Source organism: Eublepharis macularius, chromosome 12, assembly GCF_028583425.1.
Source record: "Eublepharis macularius isolate TG4126 chromosome 12, MPM_Emac_v1.0, whole genome shotgun sequence".
Taxonomy (NCBI): domain Eukaryota; kingdom Metazoa; phylum Chordata; class Lepidosauria; order Squamata; family Eublepharidae; genus Eublepharis; species Eublepharis macularius.
The window spans coordinates 50768072-50780750 of NC_072801.1; the positions used below are offsets into that span (position 1 = coordinate 50768072).

A 12679-nucleotide genomic window follows, 5' to 3' on the forward strand; every position below is an offset into this window, starting at 1 on the left:
CTATGTCTGTCCAGAGAAGAGTTTTCTGCTTAGAATCTTTTTGAGAGCTAATTTTACTTCCTGGTTCCTCAGAGTGTAAATTAGAGGGTTTAAAACTGGAGTAACCACACTGTACAAGAGAGTAATGATCATGTCTCTTTCAGAAGATCCCCCAGCAGAGGCAAGCATGTAGTTGGAAAGGACTGGAATATAGAAAAGAGTCACAACAGTCAAGTGGGAAGCACAGGTGGAGAAGGCTTTCCAACGACTTTGCCAGGACTGGACTTTAAAAAAGAGGAAGGAGACAATGTAAATATAGGAGAGAAGAGTGAGGAAGAAGGGACCCAAAGCAATGCAACCAGTGATAGTATTAAGAAGAGTGAGATTGAGGGTGATGCTACTACAGGCCAATTTTAGCAGGGGTTTGATGTCACAGAAAAAGTGGTGAACATGATTTGGACCACAAAACCACAGCCTGGAAGTCACCACTGTGTGCATCAGGGCATGAAAGAAACCAATACACCAAGTAGCCCCAGCTAGCAGGAGGCATGCCCATTTATTCATGATGACAGTGTAACGCAAAGGGTTGCATATAGCCACATAGCGATCAAAAGCCATGACACCGAGAACAAGGGCCTCACTGCTTCCCAGAAAGTGGAAGAAGTGCAATTGAGTCAGGCAGCCAATAAATGAAATCGTTTGGTTCTCTATTAGGAAGCCATTCAGCATATTTGGCACAGTAACGGTGGAGTAAAATATGTCCAGGCAGGAGAGATTACCTAGAAAAAAATACATGGGAGTATGAAGTCGAGGCTCAGCCAGTGCTATAGCCAAAATGACTCCATTTCCCAACAAACTGGCCACATAGACCAGCAGGAAAAGTATGAAGAGAATGAATTGCTTTTGGCGGTCTTTTGTCAGTCCCAGGAGAATGAATTCATGAACTTCAGTCTGGTTCTCCATCTCTGTGTGGATAGACAACAAAGACAAAACCTTGGTCAATGGTTCCATAATGCACTGCAGATTTTGAAAGAGAAAGCATTGTGGTGATGATTAGGAATCCTTAGGGCTAGTTTCTACAAGACTTTTAGGCATTGGCATGAATGTGGGTGTAAAGTGCTGTCAAGTTGCAGTTGACTTATGGTACCCCCTCCTGGGGTTTTAAAGGCAAGAGATAAACAGAGGAGGTTCGTCACTGCCTGCCTCAGCATAGCAACTCTGGACTTCACTGGTAATCTCCCATCCAAGTATTAAGCAGGGTGGATCCTGCTTAGCTTCCAAGATCTGAAGAGATCGGGCTAGCCTTGGCCACCAAGATCAGGACACTAGTATGAATACCTGAGTACAAAATATCTGAGTTCTCCATCCCATATGGAATATATTGTATTATTAAGTTCCATTCCAACTTTTTAAACAAATGACAATGAATTTGGATAATTTGGACTTGGAAGATTTATCTGCGAGTACAAAACTCTTGGAGGAACCAGCCCATGTGTGAGGAATAACAGAATGAAACCATGACAACAAACCATTAGAAGAGCCTTTGATAAGAGTTTCAATGGTTTCATTCAGGAAAAATAAGAAACAGGTATCATTTTGTAATTATTATGCATAGGTCTGTGCTACAAACTTTTTAATGTATCTGGCAAATACTGCCCATCACTGACTTTTCTCCAAACTAAGAACATTAATAGGCCTCGAGTGAGCCCCATTTAACTCAGTGAAATTTGCTTCAGAGACTACATGTTTAGGATTGCACTGCATGAAAGCCCTCTTGGTGACCGATTTGATAATAAACATGGTTTTCATAGAATTCTAATGATTCAGTCAAATAAATTTGATATATCCCATGTAAATACCATATTAAAAAGTTCCTCCTTACATCTCAGTATTGAGCATTCAAAATGTGGACCTTACTTCAATTACAAACCACCCTACATAAAATTTACTGAATATGGAAGTACTGGAATTTAAATTTAGATATCTGCAAATATCAAACATCCAAATATTTAAATTCATGTCACAACAGTACAGTGAAATAATCACACTTTGAAGTTTTCTAACATCAACCTATACCTAATTCGCCTTAACAATGATTACATTGTCAATGGAGCAAGCAACCACAACAAAATAGGTGGATCTTTAAAGAGATATACTTTTGATTCATGCTCTAACAATTACAATAACTCCGCAGGGAACCATGTGCGCAACTAAAACTTTATCCACAGAAATTATTGCAAATGACCCCACAGTGGGTGAAGCAAATGGAAGAAGGGTTTGTCTTATTCCCAGGTTTGCCAGATTTTCAACTGGTCCCTATAACTGGGGCTTTAGCAGCACCATGATACAAAAGAATACTCGGGTAAGGCTTTAAATGGAAGGGAAAAACAGGTTTTCTTTGACTAACTATTGCTGATGAAGTTTGCTGCTAAAGGAACAGAGTAGTATTAAGTTGAAAAATAGGCAGCCGTATTATGACTAACAATGAAAATGTCTGGAAAAATCCTAGCTGCACCCATTATTTCCTTAATAGGAAGGGATAAAAAAGCCTCTTAAAACTAGAATCAACGTAAGGTGATATAGGAATACATTTTATGTCGTTTGAAAGGGTAAATATGCATTGTGATAAATATCATATTCTAAAGCTCATGCTATTAAGTATTGAGAAATGCAGGAAGAATGAGATATGATGCTTTGCTGGGTTTCACACACTGACATCACTTCTTCCATCCTGTGGATGGTGTAGTTTGTGCCTAGCACATACTTCCCCTTGTTCCTGCATTGGTGCCATGTAAGGGGGAACATAGGAGTTATGTGGCTCACAATGAGGGTATTCACAAACACAAAGCATATAAAAGTACAACAGAGTACTGATTTGAAGAAGAAATTACTTTCAATTACAGATCATACCTGGATAGGTTTTATTCTTCTTTCAGTCGAGGTATGAAACTTTGTAGAACAAAATTCACAGAGCCCTAGTGAGATTGCATTTGCAGCTTCCCATCGTGGAGGTAAAAGTGGAAGAGTAATTGAAGCTTCTCTTTATATTATGAACCCTCATTTGTCACTATTCACTATTTACACTCAGCAATCTCTTTAGGGGAAAGAAATACTTTTGCGGTGATGTGACCCTTGGGATATCCAAATCCTAGGAGCCAAATAGGGTTCCTGGGCACATGGGAGACACAGGTGAAAAGGGTCTTCCAAAGGTTGTGCCAAGACTGGATTTTGAAAATAAGGAAGAAATCAATTTAGAGGTAGGAAATACATGTAAGGAAGAAGATACCCAGTGACAGCATTAAGAAGGCTGAAGTTAAGGGCTACTGCAGGGCAGTTTTAGGAGGGACTTGACATAACAAAAGAGATGCTGAACAGGATTTTTTTCCCCAGCAGAGAATCTGGTTGTAGCCAACCCTAGGAACTGTATTTAGCCTGTAATCCATGAAGAGGAAAAATAGGACTGAGTTTAGGAGAGACGTGGCTGGTAGGGTACCAGTCTCCTGGTGGGAGCAGGGGATTTCAAAAAAACAAATTATTTGCCCCTTCGACTTATACCTAGAGAAGCTACATTCTGCTTTCAGTCCAGATAATTTAAAATGTTATGTCAAATAAGTCTCACGGAGCCACAGCTCAGCAGAATGAAATGTTTTCATCACATTGCAAAACTAGAAAAGTCAGATATAGGTTTTCTGTGTATTTATCACATCTGTCTTATAAAACCCCTACTTTGTTAGGTGAAAAATTCATAGGAGGTGGTTTTACTGCATATTATAACCTTGGAGAATTATGGGACTTTCTTTGATTATCATTATTGACTGAGGGCCAAGCTACACATAACGGATGACACTTGAACGGCAAGTGGATTGAGTGGAGGGCAAGTGAACAGGGAGAAATACACTTGCTGTTCAAGTGTCATTCGTCATGTGTAGCTTGGCCCTCAGTCTCTGGAGAAGTATTTATCATTAAAATGATTTAAAACAAAATGTTCTTTAGATATATTTAAGGGTTCCTCTTCTTAATTATACTTACTCCTGTACCTGTAATGGCAGCCTCAGGTAGAAAATGGTGAAACTTTTCTAGGCATGAAAGGGAGCATCAAGCCAATAATCAAAGTTCTTGATATGTTGGGAACAATTACAGATTCTGTTGGATACTGCTGCTTTTATATTACCAATTTTTATAATGCTGCTTTTAATTATTATATGGCTGCTCTCATTGATTGTTATGTGGCTCAATTTTATTGTTGTTTTGACAACCAGACAGGCAGGCAGACAGGCAGACAGAGATAAATGTGTTAAGTTCTAAGAAAGTTCTCCTGTTGTAGGGATAACATCAATTCCACAAAAACTCTGAGACATTTTACTTCCATCTTTATTCAAGATAGAAAACCAAAGGCACATCAGTTGAAAGGCACCTCAGTTAAAAGGTTGAAGAAAGTAATAGATTGTTCCTTTCCCTCTTAAACATTTGGCACCCTATCTCATTCTCCTCTCAAACACATTCTTTTTATTTGAACAATTTCATCCATCTTAATTAGACCATTGAATGGTTCATGCTGCTTCTTAGGAATTCAGTTGACCACTTCTAGGAAGGTCAGTCTATGTGTTACTTCTTTTATTAATTCTCCATGGAGCCAACTTGTGCTCTGTGCAGACCCACATCAGCTCTGGGCAGGGTCAGATCAATGGGGGAGCGGGGGGGGTGGGGTAGTCTGCCTCATGAGTCGCCAAAAAAGCACTCCCGGTGCACGCGCAGCACGCTTGCCCGGGTGCCACCAGAGTGCCGGAGGGAAGATGGGCTCTGCTCCCCAGGCATCCAGGTGTTTTCGGGGGGGCGGGGCCTGGGTGTATAAAGGCCGGCTTCACCTCCCTCAGCGCAGCAGTCGTGCTGAAAGCTAGACCTGCCCTCCTCATCCCCCTTTTTCTGGCAGTACAGGATGCGTAGGTGTCCGACTTACCGGGCACCTGTTTGCAGCCGGCGGGGAAGAGGGAGCAGGGGGAGCAACGTTCGCTGCATTGGTCCCATCCGGGGAATCCCCGGGTGGGACCGACGGCAAATGGAATTCAAACTTGGGAGCCGGCCAATCAGGGGCCGCCTGGCCGGCTCCACACAGGGGCGGGGCTAGGCTGTGGACCTCAGGTCTGCAGTCTTCCCTCAGGTCCGGCAGTTGGGTATATATCCAGCTGCCGTCCCCGCCCCTCGGCAGTTCGTCTCATCGCGTTTTGGGAAGAGCATCAAGGACGCGGCGAACGAAGATGGCGGCGTGAAGAGCAGCGGCGAGCAGAGCGGCGACGAAGACCGGGCGAAGGGGCGCGTGGCTGGACACAAGCGGGGTGTGAGCTGGCCTCAATTTTTTCTTGCTCCAGCCGGGAACAACGCTGCTCCTGTCGCCCGGCAGAAGAAGGAAGACCAAGGCGGCGGCGGAGGCTCCGTGGGAGACGGGCACGAGGGACTGGGGTTTAGCTGAGCCCTGGTCCCTGAGCTCCAGCGAGGCAGCCAGCGGCAACAGAGCCCGTTGGTGGGGGGGGGATTTTTTCCCCAATACCTAGAGGTTTTCCGCCACCGGGTGGTTGGGCTGGGGCGGGCATGGCCCCTCACAGGATACAGGCCGCGGGGAACTTGGGTGCTCAGCGGGCCGGCAAGGGAGCTGGGGGGGGCGGAGGTCTCCCTCTAGGCCCACAGCAGCCCCCCGCAAAGCAAAGGAGGCAAACGGGCGCAATGGGACCAGGAAAGCCCGGGGCAAGGCAGGGGGCAGTGAGCCATCGCCCCCCCACTCTTCCACCAGGGCACGGAGGGATCCCAATGCGGGTCTCACCAGCGGCCGGCACCGGGGGGGGACCTCAGCACTAGGCCGCACGTCAAGGCCTCCCCCCGCAATGGCCAGCAAACCTGGGGGGAGGAAGGGAGCAGACGCAACCCAAGGGGGGCAAGCAGAGACAGAGCCTCGCCCCTCTGCCCTCCTGAGCATTAGCAGGGCACTGGAAGCCCTCACAGCTAGGGTGGAGCATTTGGGGAACTCCGGGCTCGGGGCAGCCGCCCCTGCCTCTGAGCCTGTAGAGGTCCCCCAACGGAAGAGGGGCAGCAAGACCAAGAGGGGGCCAGCCCCCTCTAGCCGTCAGGATTCCCGCTCCCAGTCTTCCAGGTTGGAGCGCGATACCAGCAGGCAGTGGGAAAGATCAGCCAAGAAAAGGAGGACCGGGCACAGGAGAAGGAGCCAGCGGCGGCACGAGGACTCAGACAGCGAAGGAACCACCGGTGAGTCCTCTTCCTCTGATTATGAGGGGGAACTGGATGGGGACTACTGGGAGGTGGCCTTGCAGGTACCAGGGCTCCCTAGGTGGGCCCAGTGGCGGCGGGCCAGGCAGCAAGGCGGGGAGGGGGACCCCCGAGAGGTGTGGGGCCCTGGGGACAGTGCCTCACCCCCCTGCCTGTTCTAGATGGGGAGGACCCCCCGGGCATTCACTTGTCCCGCAAGGTCCACGAGCGCATTCTAGACGGCTACTATGTAGACGTCCTCTCCTTGCTCAGGCCAGAGGCCGAGGACGGGAGGTCTGCCCCCCCCTCAAGAAAGGAGAAAAAAGGGGCCAGGAAGGAACTGGCCGAACGCACCTTTGCAAACTGGCTGGAAGGGTTCACCGTGTACCTAGGGGTGGTCCAGGCCGCTTATCCCGACAGGGGGTGGCACCTTACCAACCACATGGCGAACGTCCTGCGGGCCCGTGCTTTGGCGGGGGATGCGGCGGCCCTGGATTATGATGAGGCCTTTCGTAAACGGGCCTCGCATAACCCCTAGGGTGCGCTGGGATCTCATCAACCAGAAGTTGTGGCTCTGGTTGGTGGGACCCCACATGAGGGGCAGGACTGAGTCCGCCCGCCCGGGCCGCTGGCCCACCCGCAGGGAATGGGGGAGGGGCCTGTGTTGGGAATACAACCAGGGTAAGTGCCAGCGACCTAGGTGCCGCTTTGAGCACTACTGCGATGCCTGTGGGGGACCTCACTCTCGCCCGGCCTGCCCCCGCGGTTCCACCGCTTCTCAGCCCTTTTGCGGCGGCCGGCCCTCCAACAACAGCAACTGCAAGGGCGGAGGGCCGGGCGCCGCAGCTTCTCAGTCCACAGGCAATGGAAACTAGTTCCTTTTGCGGGCTGGCCGGCTTGGCCCGTACCCCTGTCAGGCTCCGCCCCCTCATCCCGCTCCTGGCCAGATACCCAGAAAAGCAGGCCGCCTCCTTTCTGCGTCAGGGTTTCTCGCTCGGTTTCCACATCCCCTTCACCGGTCCCCGGGTGGCTACAACATCCGGCAACCTTAAGTCAGCCAGGGAGCTACCAGGCGTGGTGGCGGAAAAAATTGACAAGGAGGTGGCCGCTGGTCGGGTGGCGGGTCCTTTCACCAGCCCTCCCTTGCCCAACCTTAGGGTGTCCCCATTGGGGGTGGTGCCCAAGAAAACCCCGGGCGAGTATCGCCTCATACATCACCTTTCATACCCCAGGGGCTCCTCGGTTAACGAGGCCGTCCCCCCCGAGGCCATACCCCAGGGGCTCCTCGGTTAACAAGGCCATCCCCCCCGAGCTGTGTTCAGTCAGGTATGTGTCGTTCGACCAGGCGGTCAGGCTAGTTCGGGCCTGTGGGGCGGGGGCCCTTATGGCCAAGTGCGACATCCAGTCAGCCTTCCGGCTTCTGCCTGTCCACCCTGAGGACCAGTGCTTGCTAGGGTTCAAGTTCCGGGACCATTGGTATGTTGACAAGGCCATGCCCATGGGGTGCTCGGTGGCCTGTGCGGCCTTCGAGACCTTTAGCACATTCCTGGAATGGGCAGCCAAGGACCGCATCGGGGCCCCCTTTATTACTCATTATTTGGATGATTTTATCCTCATGGCACCCCCTAATAGCTCTGCGTGTGCAGACCACCTGCACATCTTCCAGACGCTGGCCGCAGAACTGGGCGTGCCCTTGGCGCGCGAGAAAACAGAGGGCCCGTCGTCTCGCATCACCTATCTGGGCATCGAGCTGGATTCGGTGGCCGGGCTGTCTCGGCTGCCAGCGGATAAGCTGGGGCGCCTCCGGGAACTCCTGGCGGGGACCCTTAAGCGCCAAAAATGCACACTCAGAGAGTTGCAGTCTTTAATCGGCCACCTCAATTTCGCCTGCAGGGTGGTCTCCCCTGGGCGGGCTTTCTGCGCGCGGCTCTGTGAGCTCTCCCCATCACCACATCTGCCTTACCAAAGGCATCAAGGTGGATCTGGAAGTCTGGCTCAGATTCCTGTCCAGTTTCAATGGGGTTTCCTTGTGGCAGGACCCCCTTGATATCGGTCCCGAGTTCCAGGTTCACTCGGACGCGGCCGGGAGCCTGGGGTTCGGGGTCTTCTTCCGAGAACGGTGGTGTGCCAAGTGTTGGCCGCCCTCATGGGAAAGCACTGGGGTCCTACGGGATCTCACATTCCTGGAGTTCTTTCCCATCCTAGTGGCCGTCTCCATCTGGGGGGACCTCTTGAGGGACAAGCGGGTTGTATTCTGGTGCGACAACCAGGCCACGGTCAGGGTCATCAACAAGCAGTCCTCCCGCTCTGAGCGGGTAATGCGCTTGGTTCGCCGTTTCGTTCTAATCTGTCTTGCCGCTAACATAAGTTTTTCAGCTCGTCACGTAGCAGGTGTGGATAACACCCTCGCAGACGCATTGTCTCGATTCCAGATGGAGAGGTTCTTCCAGCTGGCACCGGAGGCACAGCGATCCCCCGACCTGTTCCCAGAGGAGCTGTGGCTGGCTGGCGTGACATCGTGATGCAGGGAGTACTTGGTTCGGTGGCACCCTCCACACTCAAGGCCTACTCAGCGGCTATGGAGCACTTTGCAGGCTTCACCTGGGGGGTGGAAAAGGCCGGCCTCCTTCCACCTTCCAAGGATCAGGTACTCCAGTACCTGGCCCACCTGCGGGTGCTGGGGCGTGCCCCCCACACTATGCGGAGAGACCTAGCCGCTGTCTCTTTCTTCTGTAAAGCGCTGGGTTTCCCTGACCCATGTCGCGACTTCATTCCCCGCCGGGCCGTGGATGGGTGGGCCAGGCTGTCCACCCCCTCCTGACAGGAGATGCCCCATCTCACTCCCCATTTTGCGCCGCATCCTGGACGCCCTGCCCGGCCGCTGCTGGTCCTCCTTCGAGGCCCAGCTGTTCCACACAGCCTTCACCATGGCGTTCTTCGGGGCCCTGAGGGTGGGCGAGCTGGTGGCTGGATCCCGGGATGATCCTAGCGGCAGGGCTATGCGCCTCTCGGACGTCGCCTGGTCCTCCCGTCGCGTATCCATTCACATCAGGCATTCAAAGACGGATCAGCGGGGGAGAGGGGTCACCTTAGTCCTACGGGCCACCCGGCCGGGAGCGGTTTGCCCTGTACGGGCTGTGGGGGATTACATTAACATCCGTCCGCCGCTGCCGGGCCCCTTTCTCATTCACAGGGATCTCTCTCCGCTCACCCGGTACCAGTTCGCCTCCCTGCTGCGGTCCTGCCTTGAGGCCGCCGGTCTTCCCCCCCTGCAGTTCAGCACTCATTCCTTCCACATTGGGGCCGCCACCGTGGCCGCCAGCATTGGGATGCAGGACAGGGACATCATGGCCCTCGGGCGCTGGCGGTCCAGGGCCTTCCGGGCCTACATCCGCCCCGGCGGGGCGATCGGTCATTAACGTTGTGGTTTTGTTGATGTTTGTTCTTGCAGGGACGACGAAGGTGGTGTGGATCTGTGGACACAGCATAGTCCATTGGGCCGGGAAGTACGCGGCGTCATCCGGTTGGGGCAGCCACCTGGGCCTGGGTGATCATCTGCGGATCCGCTGGATGGGCGTGCGCGGGATGCTCTGGGAGGCTCTTCGGCCAATGCTTATCCGGCAGGCCCGGCGGCTGGGGCCTCCGGACGCGTTAGTCATCCAGCTCGGAGAAAACGATCTGGGCAAGCGTGAGAGGCCAGACCTGCTATGTGTCATGCAGTCAGATTTGGAACATCTTCGGGGCCTTTTTCCCCGGACGGCCCTCTTCTGGTCGGACTTGCTGCAGAGACGCGTGTGGCGTGGGGCCCGGTGCCCTAAGAAGATCGACGGAGTCAGACAGAGGGTGGCTCGTGCCATGGGCCGATACATTGCGAAGGCCGGTGGCCACCTCATTCCGCATTGGGACATTTCCTTCCGCATTGACCCTCTCTTCGCCCCCGATGGTGTTCACCTGTCCAGCTGGGGGCAGGACATTTGGTTGCAGGACTTGCGGGATGGCCTTTTGGGCTGGTGCCAGCAATAGGAGTGTTGGCGGGAGCCACTGGTGGCTCTTGTGGCGGTGGGCATTGGATCAGATCACTTTTGGGGGAAGCTGGGGGCCGCCGTGCCCCGGGCTTCCCGTTAGGGGATTCCCTTAAGGAGTCTTGGGAGTGAGGCTTGGGGGTGCATGCCCAGCTCGGGGGCTGCCACGGCATCCTCACTCCCAGGTGGCAGGGGATTCACTCAGGGGTGTACACCCAGGTGATCTCCCCACAAATGCCACTCCTCGGTGCTCCCTCCCCCCAGCCGGGGTCTGGGGGGGGTTGAGGTCCATCGGCTGGCAGGCGGGCCAGCCGATGTCATCTGGGATCTGATCCACATGCTGCGCCAATACTCCTCTGTTGCTACTGTCAATAAAGTTGTGGCCATGTTTTCCCCAAGCACTGGTGTGGTCTAGTTATTGAACCCCCCTTCTCTCTCCCCCCTTGACGCTAGGCGGCAATAGCCAGTCGCTGTTTTCAGGGCCAGGTAGGAATTTTTTCACCTCCTATTGGATTGGCTGCTTGGCCGGGGGTGTTTTTCGCCTACCTTGTACTGCTGTTTAAGGTATTAATGTTTAAAGTTAGTTGTGGTTGTTGTCCTGGCAGTTTAGTTTGGGTAGGCAGAGCGGGCTGGTGAGCACCCAGTGGCACCTTCCCATTGGTGGGGAATAGGGGTCTGTCTTGGATCGGCTGCCGGGCTGTACAGCTGCCAGCTGAGAGGGCAGACTGCCCGTGGGACCCCCTGAACAAGTCCTTCCCTTGGGCTTCATGGCTGGGGGTTTATGGAGCTTGAAGGGGGAACCACTAGCCTGGCTGGCCGGGTTACAGCAATCTGCATGGATGGATCGTGCCTGGGGCAGGGGGTGCTCGCTCAAGCAGGCAAGGAGGAGGTCCCATTGACCCCTTGGCTCGACCTGTACCACTAGTTATACCCCTTGCCATTCTGATCTTATTGTTGGTCAATAAAATGGTCCTGTTTTCACCCAAGCCTTTGTGTCTGTTTCTTCATTCCGAATAAGGGGGAAAAGAAGGGGTACCGGGCATAGCTGCCAGCTTCTGGGAGCACGCCAGAGGCAGCACGGGCAGCTGAGAGGAGTGGGGGAGGCCACCCGCGCTATTCTCCTGCCTTGCAGGACAGGGAGTGTGTGGCAAGCCGGCTGCCCCCTCAGCAGGGCAGGCAAATGGCACGGGCGGCCTCCCAGCTGCCCGTGCTGCTGCTGCCAGCTCCATGGTGCACTGTGCACCGGGGCAGCCAGCTTGCCACGCTGGTGGCATGCTCCACCCCTGTGTGATGACATCACAGAAATGTCATCATCACACAGCACTGGGAGCGCGCGCGCACATAGCACGTGTGCGGGGACCAGACTTGAGTTGCCCTAGGCGCCAGCAACCTTAGATCCGGCCCTGGCTCTAGGGATTGGCTTCTATTAAAAAAAGAGAGTGTGAATGGGCTTGGAAAGCTGCTTCATGGGTAGAGAGAGTATGCCTATGTTTTCCACAAGCTTATTTCCCCATGCAGAAATAATGAGGAAGGAGGTCATTTTCCTATTTCTGCTGCTTCACGTGGAGCTGTTGTGTGCACATGCAGCAGCAAAAATGGGAAAACACTTTACCTCCACACTGAATAGGAGGCAGAAAGATTCTGTTCCACCTACAATCTTCCATCTGAATAAGGGCATATATCCCATCTAGGAAACAATTTCCTGTTGGTGATTTCAAACTGACTACTTGGTTTCTGATTCCAGAAGTATTAGTGAAACACAAACTCTGCCTAGGAAAATATTGATGCTATTTATATATTAAGATAAACAAAACAAACAGTTATAGCAATGTTATACTAATTACTTCTTTTAGCCAGTTCTGTTCATTAACCAGATCTCTCTCCTTTGATAATTTCCATGCTTTTCATGGTCTGAACCGAGGGTATTACTGATGTTCTCTGAGAGCCAAGCTACAAGTGACGCCTGCCACAGGTTGGACGCTTGGCAGCTTCCCTCAAGTATTGATGGGAAATGTAGGCATCCTGGTCTTGCAGCTGTAATGGAGAGCCAAGCTGTAAAACCAGGATGCCTACATTTCCCATCAAAACTTGAGGGAAGCTGACAAGTGTCCAACCTGTGTTAGGCGTCACTTGTAGCTTGGCTCTCATATTCACAAAAGTAAACAAGCAAACTGCTTTCAAAACTAAACAGTGGTTTGTCTTGTCTAGGACTGCCAGTGTTTCAGCTAGTCCCTTTAGCTGTTGAAAGTGATTTGATACACAAGAATTATCAATTGAAGCATGAAAGAACAACCTAAAGCATCCCTGACATGTATTCATCCGGCCAGTCCTTGAAGACTGCTAATGAATGGAAATCCATCACATCCCTAGGTGGCCAATTCCACTGCTGAATTACTCTTAACATGAAGAAGTTTTTCCTAATG

The 12679-nt window shown here is 52.3% G+C and overlaps 1 protein-coding gene across 1 annotated transcript; it reads right to left on the reverse strand.

Moving 5' to 3' along the window:
* LOC129339220 (olfactory receptor 12D1-like) lies at positions 1–942 on the reverse strand. Its single transcript, XM_054993818.1, has one exon. It carries the CDS (start codon positions 940–942, stop codon positions 1–3), a length of 942 nt encoding a protein of 313 aa, XP_054849793.1.
* Between the last annotated feature and the right edge of the window lie 11737 nt (positions 943–12679).